General features: G+C 43.1%; 1 protein-coding gene across 1 annotated transcript in view; it reads left to right on the plus strand.

Moving 5' to 3' along the window:
- Positions 1–24,904, plus strand: part of dst (dystonin) — a 188,225-nt gene that overhangs the window by 86,353 nt on the left and 76,968 nt on the right. The window contains exons 28-39 of the mRNA XM_021580916.2: positions 60–198; positions 387–580; positions 692–938; positions 1,032–1,139; positions 1,225–1,323; positions 2,153–2,317; positions 15,416–15,544; positions 16,608–16,696; positions 16,863–16,971; positions 17,697–24,155; positions 24,273–24,425; positions 24,591–24,806. Of these exons, the coding sequence (XP_021436591.2) occupies positions 60–198; positions 387–580; positions 692–938; positions 1,032–1,139; positions 1,225–1,323; positions 2,153–2,317; positions 15,416–15,544; positions 16,608–16,696; positions 16,863–16,971; positions 17,697–24,155; positions 24,273–24,425; positions 24,591–24,806 (8,107 nt within the window). The remainder of the gene's footprint in view (positions 1–59; positions 199–386; positions 581–691; positions 939–1,031; positions 1,140–1,224; positions 1,324–2,152; positions 2,318–15,415; positions 15,545–16,607; positions 16,697–16,862; positions 16,972–17,696; positions 24,156–24,272; positions 24,426–24,590; positions 24,807–24,904) is intronic.

A 24,904-nucleotide genomic window follows, 5' to 3' on the forward strand; every position in this document is an offset into this window, starting at 1 on the left:
GATGCACTGCAAAATGCTGATATAGATAACGTTACACTGTCTCTATGGTGTCTCTGCAGGCTGAAGACGGTGAGCTTGGTGGTGAGGCACAGCCAGAATGCAGAGGCTCTAGTGAAGCTCTTTGAGGCCAAACTTTCTGAGGAAGACGCTGTGAACTCTGACCTGAAGTCCATTGACACAGTTGTCAGCACACTCAAGGTAAGCTCCCTCTGTAGTAGTTTAACATTTAATATAGTAATATATCCTATTCAATCTTTTGGTTTTCTCTGTATGGTTGGCAAAATGATTGCTGGAGATAAATTGTTATTTTGCAGAACCCAGTCCTCGAGAGCCACTATCATGCTATGATTGATGTTGAGCCACGTCTTTCCTCTACTATATTTTAGCAATGGCGCTCAGAGATTGACGAACAGCGGGACGTCTTCCATGACCTGGAGGATGGGCTGCAAAAGGCCCGTGGCATCAGTGACCACATGTTCAAGGCTCACAACGAGCGGGACTTTGACCTGGACTGGCACAAAGAGAAGGCTGACCAGCTGGGAGAGAGGTGGCACAATGTCCACATCCAAATTGACAGCAGGTTAGTGTTTTCAGGTCAACTCAAATGTTTAGGGACAGATTTGATTCCATACACCAGTAATAAGTAGTGAGAAACACTTATTGTTCACTGTATGTGTGATATCTGCTTCAGACTTCGGGACCTAGAGGGCATCAGTAAATCTCTGAAGTACTACAAAGACTCCTACAGCAGTCTAAATGACTGGGTCGGAGAGATGGAGGCTGCTCAGCTCAAGACCCAGGAGAACCAGCCAGAGGACAGCAAGGCGCTTGCTGAGCTGCTCAACCAACAGAAGGTCCTTGTTGCAGAAATGGAACATAAGCAGAGCAGAATTGATGAATGCCAAAAGTACTCAGAGCAGTACTCATCTGGCGCTAAAGTAAGTTATCTCTGTAACAGTTTTGACCTGATATGATATGTCTGCATGAAGAGCACTTGAACACCAGCGTAATATTCCCTAATCTGCTGTCAGGATTATGAGCTACAGCTGATGACCTACAGAGCAATGGTTGACTCACAGCACAAGTCCCCGCTCAAGAGACGGAGGATGCAGAACTCAGCTGATGCCATCGTTCAGGAGGTTAGAATGGAACAGTAGTAAACAAGGTGCTGAGTGTGTTGGGTGTGCTAAAGAAAGTGACCCTTGTTTTCTGCCCCCACCTCAGTTCATGGACCTCCGAACTCGCTACACGGCTGTAGTCACCTCCATGACGCAGTATGTAAAGTTTGCCAGTGAGACGTTGAAGAGAACAGAAGGCGAAGAGGTAGGGGATTGGTGAAATATTAGATTTACAATGCGCAAATCGCTGTGCATACTTTGAACTGCCTTTTTTCCCCCCTCACATTATTGTGTTAAGAGGGTTTGCTCCCAGCCATATTAAATTAATAGGAACCTCACCTTTAAAGCCATAAACATGACGCTTCAACTCAAAGGGTTTATTTCTCTTCACTGCTGTGTGTCATTCATTCAGCGCTGATGAATGTAGATGTTTTGCTTTGTTTAAGACAAATCATGCGATATGGTGTCGTACGCAGCTGTAATGCTGATACAAAGAGACATTCTTTTGTATCATTGCTGGTGATGGTGACTTCTCTTTGGAGGAAGAAGCTGTCTCCTCTCTCTCATTGAATCTGAAACATTCTCTCATGGTGGCATTTCTTTGGGACAATTAACAACACTGCAACAATCCTTACTTTGGTAAGCATGTTAGAATAACCATACCATAAACACAACTTTCACTTTATTTCAATGTTAAAGGAAAACTCCACCCAAAGACCCATTTGACCCTATTTGTTTCATTAGTCCATTGTTGAATGTTTTTCATGTCAGCGATCAAGTCTTCAAGATATGTAACTTTCAAGATGTGTAACTTACAAAATACAAAAATGTTACACACTGCAACATGCATCATACAGGCCGTATTTCTGTATTTTGAAAGTTACATATCTTGAAAACTTGACTGCTGACATGCAAAACATTTTGGGACTATAAAAACAATGGACTAATGAAACAAATACAAAAACAGTGTTTTTGGGTGGAGTTTTCCTTTTAAGTATGAGGTAGTGCATGACTTGTTCTTTTTTGCATTGTAGAATAGGAAAGAATCAGAAAAGACAGAGTACATCACCTGGACAGAGAGCTGGGAGCTCCAAAAGGTAGCAGGGGAGGAGGTGATTGGACAGCTTCAGCAGCAGGTACAAGAACTGGAGACCTCATTGGCTGACAGAACAACCCAGTTGACCAGTCTACAGAGAGAGGTAAAGACGCAAAAAAGTACCATAGAGGACCTTACCCTCCAGAAGTCTAAGGCCGAGAATGAGGCCCAGCAGTACTGGGCAGAACTAGACATGGTTGTGAAGGGCAAAGCAGCCATTGAGCAAGAGTTAAGTAACGCACGACAGCTGGTCCAGCAGTCAGAAGCCAAACGGTCTACTCTTGAGGAGAGTCTTCGTATGCTGAAGATGAACATCGAGGAGAGCACCCTGGCCCGTAAAAAATTGGAGGACCACTTGAAGAGGAAGAACAGCGACGTTCAGGATCTTGAGGAGCACAATCGCACACTGCAGAGGATGCAACATTCCTCTTCCACCAACAGCATCCAGACGATCCATGCAGAGGTTGAGGCAGAAGTCCTGCAGCAGAAACAGGAGGAGCTGGCCATGGCGAGGAAAACAGCCGAGACCGAAATCAAGACACTTAAGTCAGAGCTGAACACTGTGCTGGTGCATAAAAAGATAGCAGAGGAGAAAGCGCAACAATTCAAAGAGCTTTTGGACGATGCCAATACCAGGTTGAAGAAACTTCAGCTGGACATGGAATCGGATAGAAGCAGCATGAGACAAAAGTCAGAGGAGCTCAGACAGGAATCTTCAGAGCTGAGAAAATCAATCCATGTCTTTCAAGAGCAAATCAAATCTCTCCAGAGGGATAAGTCTTTATTGGAACAGAAAGCTATTTTCCACATGACAGAAGTTGAAGGCCTGAAAAAACAGTTAAAGCTCAACCAAGGAAAACTGCTCCAGAGGAACTCCAGGGAACAGGAAAGTAGTCACAAGATGCAATGTTTAGAGGAAGAGCTGGCCTCCAAACAGGCTGAGGCAGACCAGTTGATGTTCAAGATCAATGAACTGACGAGAATGAATGTGTCATTAGACAATGAGGTCATAAGTCTTAAGGTCAGTGTGGAGTCATTACAACGAGAAAAATCATTCTCTGAACAAATGGTAAAATCACTGAAAAGTGAGAGTGAGAACTGGAAACAACAGCTTCAAAAAACCAAGGAAGAATCCAACATAAAGACAAGATCTGAACAGGATGTACAACTCAAATCTAAAAACCTGGAAGCGGAACTTCAGAAAGGTGGAATGGTGGTTGTGCAACTGCAGAAAAAAGTAGATGAGCTTAAGAAGGTCAACATGGAGATGGAAGTCAACATGCAGAAGATGAGAGCTCAACTCGAGAAGATCACCATGGAAACTGAAATCAAAGACCAGCAAATCAACATATTAAAGTCTCAGGTGGATGGCACCAAATCTCAGGTGAAAGTCATTGAGGAGGAACTGCTGAAGAAATCTCAGATGTCCCATGAGCTTCAGATCAAACTGAGGGACTACAATGAGGAGGTGAAGAGAACAGCTGAACTCCAGCAGAAAAACAAAGCTATCAGCTTGAACCTCAACAACTACGAGAAGGAAATCATGAATCTAAAGTCTGAGCTTAGCTCTGTTGGCACTGAGAGGAATTTGGCCAATAAGACAGTCCAAGAGCAAAAGGGTGAAGTGAATGATCTGAACATCAAACTGAAGAAGGCAATGGGAGAGCTGCAGAATGAGTCAAATGAGGGCCAGAGGTATCTGGCTAAAGTAAAGGCATTGGAGGGGGAGCTTTTGCAATGCAAGCAGAGTATGAAAGGAATCACTGGAAGTTCTGAAATAATGATAGCAAATATGAAGCAGGAAATAATTGCCCTTCAAAGAGACAAGACAATGGCTGACCATAAACTGGTTACCTTGAAAGCAGAACTCGAGGAAATGAGGTCTGCCCTGAGAAGCACAAAAGATGAATTAATTAAAGTAACCCAGGAAGGAAAAATCAGCCAGTCTAAAGTCAAAGAGTTTGAAGCAGATCTTCAGAAGAGTAGATTGACAATGAAAGAAATGACTGCCAGCTCTGACAAATCCTCATCAAGTTTCAAACAGGAAATCATTGTCCTTCAGAGGGAGAGAAATGCAGCCCAAGAGAAAACCATTTTGTTGGGGTCTGATCTCACCATGCTCAAGGGAAAGCTGGAACAAGCCCAAAAGGAGGTCAAACAAAAGCAAACGGAAAGTTCAGCCCTGCAGCTGAGGTCGCAGATGCTGGAAGACCAACTTGAGAATTGTAAGCGGATGGTGGAAGAAATGACAGTGAATATGAAGCACGAAACTAGTGCCCTTCAAAAGGACAAGACAATGGCTCACCAAAAACTGGTTACCTTGGAAGCAGAACTTGAAGATATGAGTTCTGCCCTGAGAAGAACAAAAGATGAATTAATTCAAGTGACCCAGGAAGGGAAAATCAGCCAGTCTAAAGTCGAAGCGTTTGAGGCAGATCTTCAGAAGAGTAGGTTGATAATGAAAGAAATCACTGCCAGCTCTGACAAATCCTCATCAACTTTCAAACAGGAAATCACTGTTCTTCAGAGGGAGAGAAGCACAGCCGAAGAGAAAATCCTTTCGTTGGAATTTGACCTCACCATGCTCAATGCAAAGTTTGAACAATCCCAAGAGGAGGTCAAGCGAAAGCAAACGGAAAGTTCAGCCCTGCTGCTGAAGTCTCAGAAGCTGGAAGACCAACTTAAGAACTGCAAGAGGATGCTGGAGGAAATTACAGTGAATATGAAGCAGGAAACTAGTGCCCTTCAAAAGGAAAAGACAATAGCTGAACAGAGGGTGGTTACCTTGGAAGCAGAACTTGAGGAGTTGAATTCTGCCCTGAGAAGAACAAACTATGAATTAATTAATGTGACCCAGGAAGGGAAAATCAGCCAGTCTAAAGTCAAAGAGTTTGAGGCAGATCTTCAGAAGAGTAGGTTGAAAATGAAAGAAATCATTGCCGACTCTGACAAATCCTCTTCAAGTTTCAAACAGGAAGTCACTGTCCTTCAGAGGGAGAGAAGCGCAGCCCAAGAGAAAACCCTTTCATTGGCATCTGACCTCACCATGCTCAAGGGAAAGCTGGAAGAAGCCGAAAAGGAGGTAAAGCGAAAGCAAACAGAAAGTTCTGCCCTGCAGCTGAAGTCCCAGAAGCTGGAAGATCAACTTGAGAACTGTCAGCGGATGCTGGAGGAAAATACAGTGAATATGAAGCAGGAAACTAGTGCCCTTCAAAAGGACAAGGCAATGGCTGACCAAAAACGGGTTACCTTGGAAGCAGGACTCGAGGAGAGGAATTCTGCCCTGAAAAGAACGAAAGATGAATTAATTAAAGTGACCCAGGAATGGAAAATCAGCCAGTCTAAAGTCAAAAAGTTTGAGGCCGATCTTCAGAAGAGTATGCTGACAATAAAAGAAATCACCGCCAGCTCTGACAAATCCTCTTCAAGTTTCAAACAGGAAATCAATGTTCTTCAGAGGGAGAGAAGCGCAGCCCAAGAGAAAACCCTTTCATTGGCATCTGACCTCACCATGCTCAAGGGAAAGCTGGAAGAAGCCGAAAAGGAGGTAAAGCGAAAGCAAACAGAAAGTTCTGCCCTGCAGCTGAAGTCCCAGAAGCTGGAAGATCAACTTGAGAACTGTCAGCGGATGCTGGAGGAAAAGACAGTCAATGTGACGCAGGACGCTAGTGCCCTTCAAAAGGACAAGACAATGGCTCACCAAAAACTGGTTATCTTGGAAGCAGAACTTGAGGAGGTGAATTCTGCCCTGAGAAAAACAAACTATGAATTAATGAAAGTGACCCAGGAAGGGAAAATCAGCCAGTCTAAAGTCAAAGAGTTCGAGGCAGATATTCAGAAGAGTAGGTTGAAAATGAAAGAAATCATTGCCAACTCTGACAAATCCTCATCAAGTTTTAAACAGGAAATCATTGTCCTTCAGAGGGAGAGAAGCGCTGCCCAAGAGAAAACCCTTTCGTTGGTGTCTGATCTCACCATGCTCCAGGGAAAGCTGGAACAAGCCCAAAAGGAGGTAAAGCGAAAGCAAACGGAAAGTTCAGCACTCCAGCTGAGGTCCCAGAAGCTAGAGGATGAACTTGAGAACTGTAAGCAGATGCTGGAGGAAAAGACAGTGAATATGAAGCAGGAAACTAGTGCCCTTCAAAAGGACAAGGCAATGGCTCAACAAAAACTGGTTACCTTGGAAGCAGAACTTGAGGAGAGCAATTCTGCCCTGAGAAGAACAAAAGATGAATTAATTAAAGTGACCCAGGAAGGGAAAATCAGCCTGTCTAAAATCAAAAGGTTTGAAGCAGACCTTCAGAAGAGTACGATGAAAATGAAAGAAATCACCGCCAGCTCTGACAAATCCTCATCAACTTTCAAACAGGAAATTACTGTCCTTCAGAGGGAGAGAAGCGCAGCCCAAGAGAAAACCCTTTCATTGGCGTCTGATCTCACCTTGCTGAAAGGAAAGCTGGAAGAAGCCGAAGAGGAGGTCAAGCGAAAGCAAACGGAAAGTTCAGCCCTGCTGCTGAAGTCCCAGAAACTGGAAGACCAACTTGAGAACTGTCAGCGGCTGCTGGAGGAAAAGACAGTGAATATGAAGCTGGAAACTAGTGCCCTTCATAAGGACAAGACAATGGCTGACCAAAAAGTGGTTACTTTGGTAGCAGAACTCAAGGAGATGAGTTCTGCCCTGAGAAGAACCAAAGATGAATTAAATAAAGTGACCCAGGAAGGGAAGTTCAGCCTGTCTAAAGTCAAAGAGTTTGAGGCAGATCTTCAGAAGAGTAGATTGAAAATGAAAGAAATCACTGCCAGCTCTGACAAATCCTCATTAAGTTTCAAACAGGAAATCAATGTTCTTCAGAGGGAGAGAAGCGCAGCCCAAGAGAAAACCCTTTCATTGGCATCTGACCTCACCATGCTCAAGGGAAAGCTGGAAGAAGCCGAAATGGAGGTAAAGCGAAAGCAAACGGAAAGTGCAGCACTCCAGCTGAGGTCCCAGAAGCTGGAAGATCAACTTGAGAACTGCCAGCGGATGCTGGAGGAAAAGACAGTGAATGTGAAGCAGGAAACTAGTGCCCTTCAACAGGACAAGACAATGGCTCACCAAAAACTGGTTTCTTTGGGAGCAGAACTCAAGGAGATGAGTTCTGCCCTGAGAAGAACAAAAGATGAATTAATGAAAGTGACCCAGGAAGGGAAAATCAGCCAGTCTAAAGTCAAAGAGTTCGAGGCAGATCTTCAGAAGAGTAGGTTGAAAATTAAAGAAATCACTGCCAGCTCTGAAAAATCCTCATTAAGTTTCAAACAGGAAATCAATGTTCTTCAGAGGGAGAGAAGCACAGCCCAAGAGAAAACCCTTTCATTGGCATCTGATCTCACCATTCTCAGGGGAAAGCTGGAAGAAGCCGAAGAGGAGGTAAAGCGAAAGCAAACGGAAAGTTCAGCACTCCAGCTGAGGTCCCAGAAGCTGGATGATCAACTTGAGAACTGTCAGCGGATGCTGGAGGAAAAGACAGTGAACGTGAAGCAGGAAACTAGTGCCCTTCAAAAGGACAAGACAATGGCTCACCAAAAACTGGTTTCTTTGGGAGCAGAACTCAAGGAGATGAGTTCTACCCTGAGAAGAACAAAAGATGAATTAATTAAAGTGACCCAGGAATGGAAAATCAGCCAGTCTAAAGTCAAAGAGTTCGAGGCAGATCTTCAGAAGAGTAAGTTGAAAATTAAAGAAATCACTGCCAGCTCGGACAAATCCTCATCAAGTTTCAAACAGGAAATTAATGTTCTTCAGAGGGAGAGAAACGCAGCCCAAGAGAAAACCCTTTCATTGGCATCTGACCTCACCATGCTCAAGGGAAAGCTGGAAGAAGCCGAAGAGGAGGTAAAGCGAAAGCAAACGGAAAGTTCAGCACTCCAGCTGAGATCCCAGAAGCTGGAAGATCAACTTGAGAACTGTCAGCGGATACTGGAGGAAAAGACAGTGAATGTGAAGCAGGAAACTAGTGCCCTTCAACAGGACAAGACAATGGCTCACCAAAAACTGGTTTCTTTGGGAGCAGAACTCAAGGAGATGAGTTCTGCCCTGAGAAGAACAAAAGATGAATTAATTAAAGTGACCCAGGAAGGGAAATTAAGCCAGTCTAAAGTCAAAGATTTTGAGGCAGACCTTCAGAAGAGTAGGTTGAAAATTAAAGAAATCACTGCCAGCTCTGACAAATCCTCATTAACTTTCAAACAGGAAATCATTGTCCTTCAGAGGGAGAGAAGTGCAGCCCAAGAGAAAACTCTTTCGTTGGTGTCTGATCTCACCATGCTCAAGGGAAAGCTGGAAGAAGCCCAACAGGAGGTAAAGCAAAAGCAAATGGAAAGTTCAGCCCTGCTGCTGAAGTCCCAGAAACTGGAAGACCAACTTGAGAACTGTCAGCGGATGCTGGAGGAAAAGACAGTGAATATGAAGCTGGAAACTAGTGCCCTTCAACAGGACAAGACAATGGCTCACCAAAAACTGGTTTCTTTGGGAGCAGAACTCAAGGAGATGAGTTCTGCCCTGAAAAGAACAAAAGATGAATTAATTAAAGTGACCCAGGAAGGGAAAATCAGCCAGTCTAAAGTCAAAGATTTTGAGGCCGATCTTCAGAAGAGTAGGTTGAAAATTAAAGAAATCACTGCCAGCTCTGACAAATCCTCATTAACTTTCAAACAGGAGATAATTGTCCTTCAGAGGGAGAGAAGCGCAGCCCAAGAGAAAACCCTTTCGTTGGTGTCTGATCTCACCATGCTCAAGGGAAAGCTGGAAGAAGCCCAACAAGAGAGCAAGCAAAAGCAAATGGAAAGTTCAGCCCTGCTGCTGAAGTCCCAGAAACTGGAAGACCAACTTGAGAAGTGTCAGCAGATGCTGGAGGAAAACACAGTGAATATGAAGCTGGAAACTAGTGCCCTTCAACAGGACAAGACAATGGCTCACCAAAAACTGGTTTCTTTGGGAGCAGAACTCAAGGAGATGAGTTCTGCCCTGAAAAGAACAAAAGATGAATTAATTAAAGTGACCCAGGAATGGAAAATCAGCCAGTCTAAAGTCAAAGATTTTGAGGCCGATCTTCAGAAGAGTAGGTTGAAAATTAAAGAAATCACTGCCAGCTCTGACAAATCCTCATTAACTTTCAAACAGGAGATAATTGTCCTTCAGAGGGAGAGAAGCGCAGCCCAAGAGAAAACCCTTTCGTTGGTGTCTGATCTCACCATGCTCAAGGGAAAGCTGGAAGAAGCCCAACAAGAGAGCAAGCAAAAGCAAATGGAAAGTTCAGCCCTGCTGCTGAAGTCCCAGAAACTGGAAGACCAACTTGAGAAGTGTCAGCAGATGCTGGAGGAAAAGACAGTGAATATGAAGCTGGAAACTAGTGCCCTTCAACAGGACAAGACAATGGCTCACCAAAAACTGGTTTCTTTGGGAGCAGAACTCAAGGAGATGAGTTCTGCCCTGAAAAGAACAAAAGATGAATTAATTAAAGTGACCCAGGAATGGAAAATCAGCCAGTCTAAAGTCAAAGATTTTGAGGCAGATCTTCAGAAGAGTAGGTTGAAAATTAAAGAAATCACTGCCAGCTCTGACAAATCCTCATCAAGTTTCAAACAGGAAATCACTGTCCTTCAGAGGGAGAGAAGCGCAGCCCAAGAGAAAACCCTTTCGTTGGTGTCTGATCTCACCATGCTCAAGGGAAAGCTGGATCAAGCTCAAAAGGAGGTCAAGCAAAAGCAAACGGAAAGTTTAGCGCTGCAGCTGAGGTCGCAGATGCTGGAAGACCAACTTGAGAACTGTAAGCGGATGCTGGAGGATAATACTCTGAATGTGAAGCAGGAAACTAGTGCCCTTCAAAAGCACCAGACAGTAGCTAATCAAAAACTGGTTACCTTGGAATCAGAACTCGAAGAAAGCAATTCTGCCCTGAGAAGAACAAAAGATGATTTAATTAAAGTGACCCATGAAGGGAAAATCAGCCAGTCTAAAGTCAAAGAGTTTGAGGCAGATCTTCAGAAGAGTAGGTTGACAATGAAAGAAATCACTGCCCGCTCTGACAAATCCTCATCAAGTTTCAAACAGGAAATCAATGTCCTTCAGAGGGAGAGATGTATAGCCCAAGAGAAAATCCTTTCGTTGGCATCTGACCTCACCATGCTCAAGGGAAAGCTGGAAGAAGCCGAAGAGGAGGTAAAGCGAAAGCAAACGGAAATTTCTGCCCTGCATCTGAAGTCCCAGAAACTGGAAGACCAACTTGAGAACTGTCAGCGGATGCTGGAGGAAAAGACAGTGAATATAAAGGAGGAAACTCGTGCCCTTCAAAAGGACAAGATAATTTCTCACCAAAAATTGGTTACTTTGGAAGCAGAACTCGTGGAGATGAGTTCTGCCCTGAGAAGAACAAAAGATGAATTAATTAAAGTGACCCAGGAAGGGAAAATCAGCCAGTCTAAAGTCAAAGAGTTTGAGGCCGATCTTCAGAAGAGTAGATTGAAAATGAAAGAAATCACTGCCAGCTCTGACAAATCCTTATCAACTGTCAAACAGGAAATCACTGTCCTTCAGAGGGAGAGAAGCGCAGCCCAAGAGAAAACCCTTTCATTGGCATCTGATCTCACCATTCTCAAGGGAAAGCTGGATCAAGCCCAAAAGGAGGTCAAGCGAAAGCAAACAGAAAGTTCAGCGCTGCTGCTGAAGTCCCAGAAGCTGGCAGACGAACTTGAGAACTGTCAGCAAATGCTGGAGGAAATGACAGTGAATATGAAGCAGGAAACTAGTGCCCTTCAACAGGACAAGATAACGGCTGACCAAAAACTTGTTACCTTGGAAGCAGAACTTGAAGAGACAAATTCTGCCCTGAGAAGAACAAAAGATGAATTAATTAAAGTGACCCAGGAAGGGAAAATCAGCCAGTCTAAAGTCAAAGAGTTTGAGGCAGATATTCAGAAGAGTAGGTTGAAAATAAAAGAAATCACCGCCAGCTCTGACAAATCTTCATCAAGTTTCAAACAGGAAATCAATGTCCTTCAGAGGGAGAGAAGTGTAGCCAAAGAGAAAACCCTATCATTGGCATCTGACCTCACCATTCTCAAGGGAAAGCTGGAAGAAGCCCAAAAGGAGGTCAAGCGAAAACAAACAGAAAGTTCAGCCCTGCTGCTGAAGTCCCAGAAACTGGAAGACCAACTTGTGAACTGTAAAGGGATGCTGGAGGACTTGAAAAGCAAACTTGAACTGCAAAAACAGGGATATGAGAGACAGCTGCAGTTAGTACAGGTGGAAATGAGTCAAATGCATGCATTACAGGAGTCTCATATCAAACTGGAATTGGAGCAGAAACCCAGAGAACATTCACACAGTACAGAATTAGCAGAGAATAACACCAAGTTTTTCCAGCAAGAAATTACACAGTTGAAAACATTAAATGAGAGCACTTTAAAGTTAAAGCAGGATGATCTACTACAAATAAATGAGCTACGTATTAAAATGGATCAATTGAAAAATGAGAGAACTACTATTAGCCATGACCTGATGAAAGCAAAATCTCAAATTGCTCAGTTAGAAACAGAGAAAATGCAACGTAACTCTAGCATTACTCAGCTGGAAAACATTCATAAGGAAAACTCAAAAGAGGTCACAAAGCTCAAACAAATGTTGACAGACAGTGAGCAGAAACTAAGAGTAAAGGAAAAGGAAGCAAGATCCCTCAATGAGCAGGTTGTTTCCTATGGTAAGGAAGTCAGAGGTCTTCAAGAAAAAGTCTTGAAGCTGGAGCTCACAATTAAGACTGAACATAGGACTGTAAAGGAAGTGGAGACTACAAGTCAAACCAAAACATTCAATGAGAGCACTTTGAAATTAAAGCAGGAAGCTCAACAAGAATTAGACAAGGTTTGTATTAAAATGGAGCAAGTGCAAAATGAGAGAACCACTATTAGCCATGACCTGCTGAAAGCAAAATCTCAAATTGCTCAATTAGACAGAGAGAAAATGCAACTTAACTCTAGCATTACTCAGCTGCAAAACATTCATAAGGAAAATTCCAAAGAGATCACAAAGCTCAAACACATGTTGACAGACAGTGAGCAGAAACTAGGAATAAAGGAAAAGGAAGCAAGATCCCTCAACGAGCAAGTTGTTTCCTATGCTAAGGAGGTCAGAGGTCTTCAGGAAAAGGTCTTGAAGCTGGAGGTCACGATTAAGACTGAACGTAGGACTCTAAAGGAAGTGGAGACTACAAGTCATACCAATCATAAGTGTGACAAAGGCAATGAGGTTACCAAACTGAAGACTGAGCTTTTGTTAACACAGAAAATGGTGTCATCATATGAAGAGGCAAACCGCAATCTGGAGGAGGAGCTTATCAAAATAAAAGTGTCCTCAGAGGTATATATGACTATAATATATATATTTTTTTACATTCACCAAAAACATGCATAGTATTTGTAGAAAATAAACAATACATAATTGAAATGCATATTTGTTGACAAATTAATAATAATAATGATATTTCATTTGTTGAGCTCATTTCCTTCACTCAATAAGCAAGGATAAATGATCTCAAGGTATTTTCTATATGTAATTATTCACATCTTATGCCAACAGATAGCAACAGCGGAGAAAGACAAAGTACTGGAAAAACTGCAAAGAGTGAAGAGAGGCAAAATGGAAATAGTCAGCAATCAAAGCAGTTTACAGAATCAAACAATTTCGAAAACAAATTCTTCTACTGTGCAGACTACAACAGTCCAGCAAAAACAGTCTCAGAATTTGATTGCTAAGAACCAAAGTCAAAAAACAGAAGTGATGACAATAACAAAAAAGTTAGAGGCTCTGGATGGTCAGGCAGGGAAAAGTCCAAGTGTTATAAGCACCACTAACACAAGCTCATATAATGTCAAAGACATGTCATCCAAAGGATCTCATTTAGCCTCTATGTCAAAAGACAGTAGTTTGAAGCAGAGTGAGACAACAACCCTTCCTTTTTCCCCAAAGCTCCAAGGACACAGAGGCAGTATCAGTATCAGGAAGTTGATCAAAACCAAGTTTTTGGATAGAGAAATCTTGCAGAAATTAGAAACTGGCCTTGTCACATTAGAAGAAGTCCAAGCATCACTCGTTCAGTTCATCAGCAAACCCACTGCAATTGCCGGAATCTACTTGGAGTCAAGCAAGAAAAAGATATCCTTCTTGGAGGCTGCAGAGAAAGGCCTTTTAGCTAAGACATATGCCATTGAGTATATGGAGGCACAGGCTGCAACTGGCTGTGTTATAGATCCTTTAACTGGACAAACCTTCTCGGTTCAAGCTGCTCTGGAGAACGGCATTGTTGGGTTAGATCTGAAAGACAAACTGATGGATGCTGAAAAAGCAGCCACTGGTTATATCCATGGCAGTAAAACATTGTCTGTATTTCAGGCCATGGAGGAAAGGATTGTTGACAGGCTCAAAGGAAAGAAGATCATTGAGGTCCAGATAGCCACTGGAGGATTAGTTCACCCAGTGATTGGTGTTAGGGTGCCCCTTAACATGGCTGTTGATCAGGGTCTCTTGAACAAAGCTACCTTACAGAGTCTGTACGACCCAGTCAGCAACCCCAAAGGCTTCCACAAACCTGATTCAGGACAGAAGGCCTACTACTGTGAACTACTGAAAACTTGTTTGTATGACACAGATGGTGGTGTCTATCTCCTGCCTTTTGGTCAGAAGGATCTCTCCAGTTTCTCCTTCTCCAGTTGTCACAGAGTATCAGTCATCAACAGTGCTTCTGGTATGGAAATGTCCACATACCAAGCCTTTAAGGGCAACCACATCGATAAGTTGACCTACCTGTTTCTGTCTCAGCAGGACAGTGAATGGCAGGAAAAGTCCACTGTCGATGTCAACGAAAGCCCTTTACACGTCATCACAGATCTCAAAAGTGGACGGCAGCTTTGCATCGAAACTGCCTTAGATCTGAAGTTCCTTGAAATGACAGAACTGGTAAGTTATCGGAGTGGGCTCATCAGCGTCTACGAGCTGGCAGACCTTATCCTTTCAAGAATGGTAGTTGTTCCGGACGCTAACAGCCCGTTGGCTGGTCTGTGGGATGTCACTCAAAAGAGAAGGGTGACCATTCTCCAGGGACATCAGCAGAGCCTTATCGATAGACTCACTGCACTGAGGCTGCTGGAGGCCCAGGCATGCACCGGGGGCATCTGTGACCCTGCTTCTGGGGAGAAAGCCACAGTCACCGAAGCTCTGCGTAGAGGTCTCCTAGATGAGACGTTTGCCCGCCAGCTCCAACAGTGTGAGCAAGCCTACTATGGCATCATCCATCCCCAGACAGCAAAGACCTTGAGTGTAGCTCAGGCCATTCAGGAGAACCTGTTCCCCAAAGACGTGGGCCTTCGATGCCTGGAATTCCAGCTCCTGACTGGAGGACTGATCAACCCAGAGACTCATGATAGAATCTCACTGGATGAGGCTGTTCAGAGTTTCCTGGTTGACAAAGCCACTGCCTCATTCCTGAAAGATGAGAAGTCTTCCCCAAAAAGCCTCACCTGCCCAAAGACGAAGAGGAAAATCTCATTCATGGAGGCCCTGGAAAAGGGTGTTTATGACGGCCACACTGGGCTCAGGCTACTGGAGACGACAAAGGTTCTTAGTGTTGGGGCTAAGTCGTCTTTCCAATATGTATGGACCTATCGTCACATTTGAGTGACCAGTATTTGGTTCTCCATGGCTTGTAAATAGGGAAAACTGAATATTTGATTGACACAACAAAGGCTGACTCAATCAAGTTCTTGGACTGAAATGTTCTACACTTAAAATAAGAAATAATTCATTATGTGTGAATTTGATTTGACTTGGAATTATATGAATGTTAATTCAATTATGAATATGGAGTTCATTAAATCAGGGATGAATTATGCTTTTAGCATGATGTGTAAAGTCAATGATAAACAATTACAGTTTTTTTATCGCCAACTGTCATAACATGTAAACATCATGATCCACATGGCAATAAAGTTCATAAATCAAACACTGATTTGTATGTTGCAAGCTTAAACTGTTCATTGTCCAAATAGAGGTCAGAAATATGGCTGGGGGTCTACTTAGAGGTTTATCTGTTGTTGAATGTCTGCATAACCCCATTTCCTGATTTAAAAACTCTGATCCTAACCGCCTTTTTGAAATTCTTTCCTCAAATCCTAGAGATCTGTTGATGAGGAGAAGAAAGAGCATGGTGATAAAGTTAGCAAGCTGTTAGGTTGGATGTCCAGTGTGAAACCTGGCCAGAGCAAAGATGGTAAAGCCAGCACAGAGGCCTCTAGAAAGCCCCAGGTAAATACTGTGTGCAAACATGCATTTACTGTCACTTTACGGTTTCATTTCCTGTATATTTGTTGTTTGCATATTGTCATTGTATACAGTATATCATTACGCCCACAATTATGTGTGTATAACCTGTCATGCAAAAATAGCATTTTATATACTGATGGTCGTGCTCAATTACAAGATTATGCAATAAAATCAAAAAGTCGCACAACCTTTCACTGTTACTGTATGTGCATCGTTCTAATAAAGACAATGCTTTTGATACTCTCTAATTATTTCTTTACCCTATTACAAAAATGTGATATAAGTTTGGGTCAATCCCTTACATCTGAATATGAGCAGCAAATGATTTCCCCCAAGTTTGAATCAGCCCATGGTCATTAGCCCATGGTCTCTGTCGTCCTTGTGACTCCTCAGGGCTTTTGTAATTATACCCATAGCTCACGATATAAACAAAGATGATACAGTTACATAAGCATTCTAGTATTTCAATAAAACTTGATTATAAATACCCCCTACTCCTTGAACATGTTATTCTCTTTAATATGCAAGGACCTAACATTTTGCACCATTAACACTTTTTATATGGATTAAAATGAAAAGCCATTTTTCTGCATACAATTATTAAATGGGCTTTACATTGAAAAGCATTACATTGTGGATGCACAGTTTCTCTTAGAAAATGATATTTTGATCAGGGCGAGTTTTTCATGAACATTTGACCAGTGAGGAAAATGTCTGTGCCCCAGTCTGACTTGCTTTGACCTGGTTTCTCCTGGATAGGTTCACGTAGTCAGGAAAAACTCTAGGCACTAGTTATTTTAAGTGATTACTATATGATAAGAAAATAAAAACAAACCAAATAAATATTTCTGTGCAAATCAAATGAATGAAAATCAGGAACTGGATATCTGAGTTTAAAATATAGCACAAACCCAAACCTGACTTTTTGTGAAAAGTCAGTGTATATTATTGTGACAAATATGATGCAACAAAGTGGCATATCGAGTGATCAGAATAAACAGTAAGATGTATATACATGTATAAGGTATACCCATTGTTATTTCAGGTTTCAATGGAAGAAATGGTAACAAAGAAGGAGAAAATTGCAGAAGCACTGAGGACTACACAGCTGATGCTAACTAAACACAGTGACAAGTGAGTTGAATTATCATAACATATATCAGTAAGGTTTTTAAGGCGGACTTTTGTTCATGTCTCTCTGCACCTTAAATTATTTAAATTATATTTTGTATGCCTTAAATGATTTAATGATATGATTATGATAAGAGAACTAAAATGCCTCTGATGTCCTGAGTTGCAGAATGACTGAGGATGAGAAGCAGGAAGCCAAGGAGCAGCTGAAATCCCTCCACCAGGCCTACAGTGATCTCTCCCAGCAGTGTTCTGATCAGACGCCATCTACCGAGCAGGTTAGATACTGGACTTAATCTCTGAACCACTGGATGGGAGTTTACAGTGTGGTGTGAGAAATTATGCACAAGTGCCACCTACTGTTCAACTGCATGACTAACCCTTTTTCCCATAATGGACTCTGGCATGGTGTGATAGGTTTTCTCTTGTGCCACATTCATTGTCATCTTAAAAACACTATGTTGACTTGTAAGGGAAAGTAGGTTTCTCAAGAGAAGGGAAAGTAGGTTTTTCTTAAAAACCCAGTGAAACTGAGTATGCTGTAAACATGCTTCTATTTCTAGGAGCATGAGTGTTTCATGTCACCCAGCCTCATTCTGACTTTTCACAGACATCATTGAAACCAAGCTTTGGTGATCTCCTTTTCATTCTTACAGGTGGTCACCAACAACCAAATATAACAGCCTTGTTGTGTTATGTCTAACTTGCTCTCTTGTTTTGCAAGATACTGAATATTCTGTCCCCAGATGCATGCCAGCCTTTAGTGTGTCTACTTCTTCTTGCTGTTGAATCACACTGACACAGCCTTGCACTTTTGCATATGAACTGTTAACATTCACATGCTTGTCTGAGGGGTGAGTAAATGTTTCACCTTGCTTTAGAAGACAGTATAAATTGACAATTTGTCAATAATAAATCAACTATATGATTTGTATCATAACATTTTGGATTTTACAATTTGTTGTTGAATATGTCTGCTCATGCTTAATGTATTTTCCCACAGGCGTTTCAGACCATTGAGGGGGTACTCGAAGTTGGAAGTGTAGAGGTCTACTCTGTGTTTAGCTCTGTTCAGAGCGGCCTGATCGACCATTACACTGGGCTCTGTCTCCTGGAGGCTCAGCTCATCACCTCTGGCCTCGTTCTGCCTCAGTTAAGGATGTGTCTGGAGCTGGACGATGCTTTCCATCACAACCTCATTGACGAGCCCACCTGGAAGCAGCTCAGAGAGCTCAACGAAGCCAACCAGTGTATCCTGAGCCCACTGTTCTCCTCAGAACCTCTCCCTGTGATAGCAGCGGTTAGAGAGGGGGCCATCTCTGAGCGCCTGGCCATGAAGGTTATAGAGATCCAGCTGGCTACAGGTGGGTTAAGGGTGTCCTACACGAGTGATGTACTGACCCTGGAGAGGGCCTTTCAGTTTGGCCTGATCCCTGACCATCTGTACGTCAAGCTCTTGGAGAGACAGGACACACGGAAGGACCTGATCAACCCCAGCACGGCAGAGAAGGTCTCGCTCACCCAGCTGGTGCAGAGGAGCGTGGCTGATGTGGAGACTGGACTGCGACTGCTGCCGGTGAAGAAAAGCCACAATGGAAACATGGAGTTGACATCTGGGAGGGAGATTAGTGTACTTAGTGCGGTTCATGAGGGCTTGATTGACAGACAGACCACGATGAGGCTGCTGGGGGCTCAGCTGTTTGCAGGTGGTATCGTCAATCCCAAAACAGGCCGTAAGCTCACCGTAGAGGAAGCCCTGTCAGAAGGCTTGATCGATCAAGGCACTGCCACTGGGATACTGAGCCAGCAGGCCCAAAATGGAGGCATAGTGAACCCTCAGAATGGCAAAAGGCTATCGGTGGATGAGGCTGTTCAGTGTGATTTGATGAGCTCTAGCTGTGCACTCTTGGTGCTGGAGAAACAGAAGGGGTTCATGGGACTTTTATGGCCTCACTCTGGTGAAATCTTGACCATGTCTACCTCTCTGCAGCATGAAATCATCACCAATCAGCTGGCATTCAAACTGCTCAGCAATAGACAGAAGATAGCTGCCCTTTACATAGCAGAAGACTCAGAGGTAGTGGATATTAACTCTGCTACTCAAAATGGTTTAATTGACACACATACAGCAGAGGTGTTGAAAACCATTGAAATACCAGATGTTTTTCCTGATGTTGATGACCTTAATGATAGATTTTCTATCTGGCTGATGTTGAGGGAGCTTCAGATTGGAGGATCCCATCGCCCTACAGATGATATTGAGAATGATGATGAGAACATAAATGCCCCATCTCCCATCGAGGCAAAACAGTTATTTATCTCATACCTCATGTTGAATAGTTACATGGATCCAAAATCCGGACAAAGGCTTTTAATATTCGATGGACAGTTGACTAAAATGGCTGAACTTTTAGTTAACATTTCAGTAGAGACATCTGAAAACCAGCTACAAAACACTGCACTTGGTAAGGCCGCTTTTGTGGATATTTCTTTGAAAGAAGACATTTCTGAAGTTTCAGAGATCTCGTTTGAAAGCAATACTGAGGATTTTGGATATTTGCACATTAACGAGGAAACAGATGGCGCAATGAAAGACAATCATGCATCCAGTTTCTTCAGGGAGGATAAGTCAAATTATAATCAATCTGACAATAAAGCCTTTTCTAATAATGTGTTTATGGTGCTAGCCCAAGATGGAACAGAGGAGTCTGCTTCAGCTATTGGCTGTGGAAACAATACCACACAGCCGGATTCTGAAATAAGCATCTATCAAAATAACACAATACGTATAAATCCCATTGGAATTGATGTAGAAACCTCAGATAATCAACCAAAAGAGACTTTCAATGGAATTTCAGCCACACAAACCTCTCCCAAATCGTGTTCGGTAAATGTCACAGACATGAGCTTGCTCTCAGGTGCACAGGTTGGAAAAAGGATGCTAGCACAAGATTTCACAGAAGAGTTATCTGGCTCTGATATGAATACCAGACCGCATGATTCTGATACAAGTGTTTGGTCTGATGGAATTTATCAAAAGAATGCAAGCCCATCATCCGTTGAAATTGGTTTAGAAACCTCAGATATAGCTTTATATAATCAACCAAAAGGAGAATCAGCCTCACAAGCCATGTCGGAAAGCCCATCCCCTACTAAATCATGCTTAGTGATTGGCAAAGACATGAGCTTGCTAGCTCAACATGTCGCAGAGGAAGCATCTGTAGCTGTTCATTCTGAAATTAATGCTGGACAATATTATTCTAAAGCCAATGTTTTGTCTAATAGCATTTATCAAAAGAACAGACAGGGCACAAGCCCATTGTCATTTGAAATTGATGTAGAAACTTCAGAAATGGCTTCTGATCATCAACCAAAAGAGACTGTCAACGCAGTTTCAGCCACACAAACTATATTGGAAAACTCAGCTCCTCCTAGATTGTGCTTAGTGAATGACACAGACATGAGCCTGTCATCAGGTGCCAAGGATTCCCAAATGCCAGTGGCACAAGGCCTCACAGTGGAAGCATCTGTCGAGGTTAGTTCTACCAGTACAAGCCTAGCACTAATTGAAATGAATTTAGAAACAGATAATCAACCAAAAGAGACAGCCAATGGAGGATCACCCACACAAACCATTTTGGCAAGCTCAACTCCTAGATCCGGCTCAGTTGATTCTGAAGCAAGTGTTTTTAAGAAGAAGAAAAAAAAGAAGAAGAGGACAAACAACACTAGTCTAGTACCCTTTGACATTGATGTAGAAACCTCACATGTAGCTTCAGATACACCAACAGAGTCTTTCAATGGAGGTTCATCCACACAAACCATTTTGAAAAGCAGAACTCCTAGATCATGCTCTGTAAATGACACAGATATTAGCTTGCCCCCGTGTGTACAGGACTGCAAAAGGGCGCTACTACAAGGTTTTACAGATAAATCATCTAGCTCTGAAAATTATACCAGACAACCTGATTCTGAAAGAAGTGTTTTGTGTGATAGATGCTATCTAAAGAACACTAATAACACAAGCCCAGAACCATTGGCGTTTGATTTAAAAACCTCCTCTTCAGATAATCAACCAAAAGGGACTTTCACTTTCAAGGAAGGTTCAGCCACCCAAGTCATTTTGGAAAGGTCAACCCACCAGAGATTGTGCTCGGTGAATGACACAGACACAAGTTTCCCCTCAGCTGCACAGAATTCCAAATGCGTGACAGCAGAAAAGGAATATTCTAGCTCTGAAAATAATGTAGAACATTCCATAAGGGAGATAGTACACAGTTTCACAGACGAATCATCCATATCTATTGACTCTAAAAAGAATACCAGGCAGCACACATCTGAAATTTGTGTTTTGCCTGACAGAATCGATCAAGAAAACACAATGCGCACAAGCCCAACATCAATTCAAATTGATTCAGAAACAGATGTTGCTTCAGATAATCAACCTAAAGGGACTTTCAATGGAGGTTCAGCCACACAACCCATATTGAAAAGCTCTACTTTGTGCTCAGTGAAAGACACAGGCCTGAACCTACCACCGTGTGCACAAGATTCCCCACAACGTCCCACAAATACACCTGGCTGTGAGACAGACAAGAACACAAAATCTGAATCATCTCCATTGTCCATTTTATTGGCAGACACCCTTGACACATCCACAGAGTTTCCATGCACTGAGGAAGAAGCATGGAACAATGAAGATGAGAGAGGCTTTGCGATCCACCTTCTCAGAGCCCAACTAGAGGAGGGTGGTATTTTAGACATCATCTCTGGGAAACGCTATGATCTTGATGCAGCTCTTGATAAGGGCCTTGTGGATGAGGTGACTGTGTTAGAAGTGCTGGCATTGCAGCTCCACAAGGGAGAGGTTTTAGGTGATGAGAGAAGCACAGTGGCAACCTTGAAAGAAGCTGTGTCTAGAGGCTCCATATCCTCCCAGATAGCCCTGCAGATCATGGAACAGCAGAGCCTGTTGGGTGGTGTATATGACTCCAAGTCTGGATGCACTATTCGTGTAAATGAAGCGCTGGATTCAGGGATGATTGATGATGATTTGGCTGAAAAGATCCTTCACTCAGACCCTGTACACAACGCAATCATCGACCCTGATAGAAACTGCATGCACAGCATTTCTTATTTCCAGAGTCTGGGCCTCATAGACAACAATGAGGCCGAGAATATATGTCAACATCAAACAGACAAAAAGGTGGCGGTTTTGGTTCTTGATGCACCTGATGAGGATGTCAATGGGGAAGAAGGTAAAGAGAATAGGAATAGACATGCAGGGGAAGATGTGGATGCAGAAGGAAACAGAGAACAGAACTGCGATTACCAGAAGTCCTTACTACCTTCGTTCACTATTAGTCATGGGCCTGTATGTAGACAGATCCTATCACCTATCCTGTCAGATCAGGTAACAGGCGAACATGTCATCCATCAACCTGACACATCATCTTTATTAAGGGAAGATGGTTCCTCACAGGCCCCTAACAGTCCACTGTCAGACATGGTCCCTGGGTCTAGAAATTCCATCCACAATGACATGTTGTCAAACAGATCAAACTCTCTCAGTTTGAGTGATAGTGGAGATAGCGGAGCTCCTCAGGCCCAGGCTAAAGAGGTGAGACAGACAGAGAAAGATGGTAACAGTTCTCTGAGGAGAGGCACGGATCTGTCCTGTGAGGCAATCGGCTTCACTCCGGGTGATGGGCAGCTGGGAGCAGGATACCGTGAGATAATGGGGAACCAGACTGTCAGTCCTGTTCAGAGTGACTCAGGCGTGTCCTGCTCATCACATAGTGATCTGTTGTCTGATGAAAGGAAAATGGAAAATGTGTTGAACGCAGTTCAGCCGCCAGCTAGCCAGCTAGTCAAGGAGTCAGATCAGAGAATAGATAGCTCATCACTGAGAGATTTGTCTAGCGATGTAACAAGCACAGTGTCCGCAGTCGTGGGTGTCAATGTGGATAAAATGGTAATAAACAGTGATGGACTTTCATCGTTTAGCACTGTGCCATCTCAGCAACCGCTAGTGAAGTCAGATGGGGATATTGGTGGAGATATCAAGCCTACATCCTCTCAGAATGGGTACAGTCAGAGTAAGCCAACAGATCAAAAAAAGACTCCAGTGCAGTTGACTAACTCCTCTGATTTAGCTATTGTATCCAGTGTACTGATCATAGAAACACACTGTGACAATAATGACAGCTATGATGTCGGTGATCAAGAGCAGTTAGAAACTGCTCCCACTAAAGTGATATCTAGCAGAATTACCCCTGATCTGACACTGACTGATAAACATCTGTCAAATTCAAACGCTAATGTTAACGCTAAAGCTAATGACAGGGTTGAATCAAGCAGGGGTGATGACAGCACACCATCCTCAGGGAGACAAGAAGATTCATCTGATGGTAGTGTCTCACAGATTACTGATCAAGCTGATTCACCCACTGTGTCCAAGTCATCACAGACAGGACAGACAGGTACTGGCAAATGTAACTCAGTTGTGTCTGAGAAGTTTCCCGATACAAGTTCGTCATCAGCATCAGAAATTTTCCCAGGGTATCCATTAAAGGCAACAGAGCCAGGTATGAGATCAGTTGTTAAACAAGATGAATGTGGTGCAGTTGAGAATCATCCCCAGCCGATGGCTGCTATTGTTCAACCAGACTCTTCCTCCAATACCCCCTCAACATCAGACATGACCTCACAGCATCTGGTAAAGGGTAAAGAGCCTGGCCTGGGGTCAGATCTTACACAGGATGTAAATAGGCAAAATCTATGCGTTGCTGATGAGAATCATACCCATCTGATGACTGTTGATGTTCAACCAGACTTCATGACACCTGATAGTGTCCCACCACCTGCGTCGGCCATCTATAGTGCTCAAAGGTCCGGTTTAGGTGAGCTGGTGAGAATGAGAGTGGAGGGGGCAGATGTCGATGAATTACAAAAGGCCGAGACCCAAGCATTGGAGGGCATCATCAACCTGATACAGGACAATCCACAGTCCCATGGAAGAGGTTCTGGTGATTTTGGTAGTGAGACAGATGCAGCTCCTGGGCTTGTGAAAAGTAATAGTCCAGATCTCCTCAGGGATCTGTTGAAGCATGAGGCTCTCCGTTCAGGTAAAACTAGTCTGGATGGAGGGAAACCACCCCATGAAGAAACACCTCCATCTGATATGATCCAGATTCAGTTTCAGCAGGTTCTTCAAAGTGTATCCTCAAGCCAAGACCCTGCCATGCTCAGAGATGTGATTGGAGCCTTGAGTAGTATTCTGGGGGGTGGTCCTGATGAGGACAGGCCACGCAACCTGGAGATCATCCAGGAGGAGGACTCGTCCGATGAGGCTGAAGGTGCCGTGGCAGATCCCATGGAAGGTCTTGACCTATATCAATCTACTGAGGTTGTAACCATTTCAGACACAGGCAATGCTGGAGCAGTTCAACCTAAGGTCAGGGTAAGTTTTATGTTCAAAACTCATATAAATGTGTATAAAATAACTACTACTCATGTATATGACATATGTATTTATTTTAGATTATTCATATATATAATGTATTGTATGTATTTTCAGAAACAGTACTCCACCCAGGATTATCTGGAGTGTGTTGGTAGACTTCAGGATCATGCAGATGTTGTAGTGGAGATCAGGAACGACTTGTCATCCAAGCAGAGCTCTCTGAGTAACAACATGGAGGAGTTACACAGTCAGCTGGAGGAATCTCAGGTTTGTATCACATATACTTAAATGCACTATAGAACGGCTTGAATACATTATAATAACAATGCATCCCTGAAAGAATGTGGCACCTTCGGTACTTTCTAACCACTTACATTTTGTCCCCTCCTTGCATGAGCATCTGTCTCAACATTCACCCACTTCTGTTTCTAGTTGTTGGAAGCACATCTGTCTACACTGGCTAGCTTTCTAACCAGAGATCTGGACATAGCCAAGCAGCTGTTAAAGTCTGCTAATGAACTCATTCCCACGCATATCCACCAAGATCTGGCTTCAGCCTTTCGAGAGTTGCAGCCAGCACTTGCAGACGTTTGCCAAATGTCTGCAGAAAGGAATTACGTTCTAATGCAGGCTATTGATAAAGGAAAGGTCAGTGTTTGTTTCTCATTGTTGTGATCTAGGAAATGATGTTACTGAACTGCAATAAACACAAAGTAAATGAAATGAATCCTCATTGTGTGAACTGT

Source organism: Oncorhynchus mykiss, chromosome 23, assembly GCF_013265735.2.
Source record: "Oncorhynchus mykiss isolate Arlee chromosome 23, USDA_OmykA_1.1, whole genome shotgun sequence".
Taxonomy (NCBI): Eukaryota; Metazoa; Chordata; class Actinopteri; order Salmoniformes; family Salmonidae; genus Oncorhynchus; species Oncorhynchus mykiss.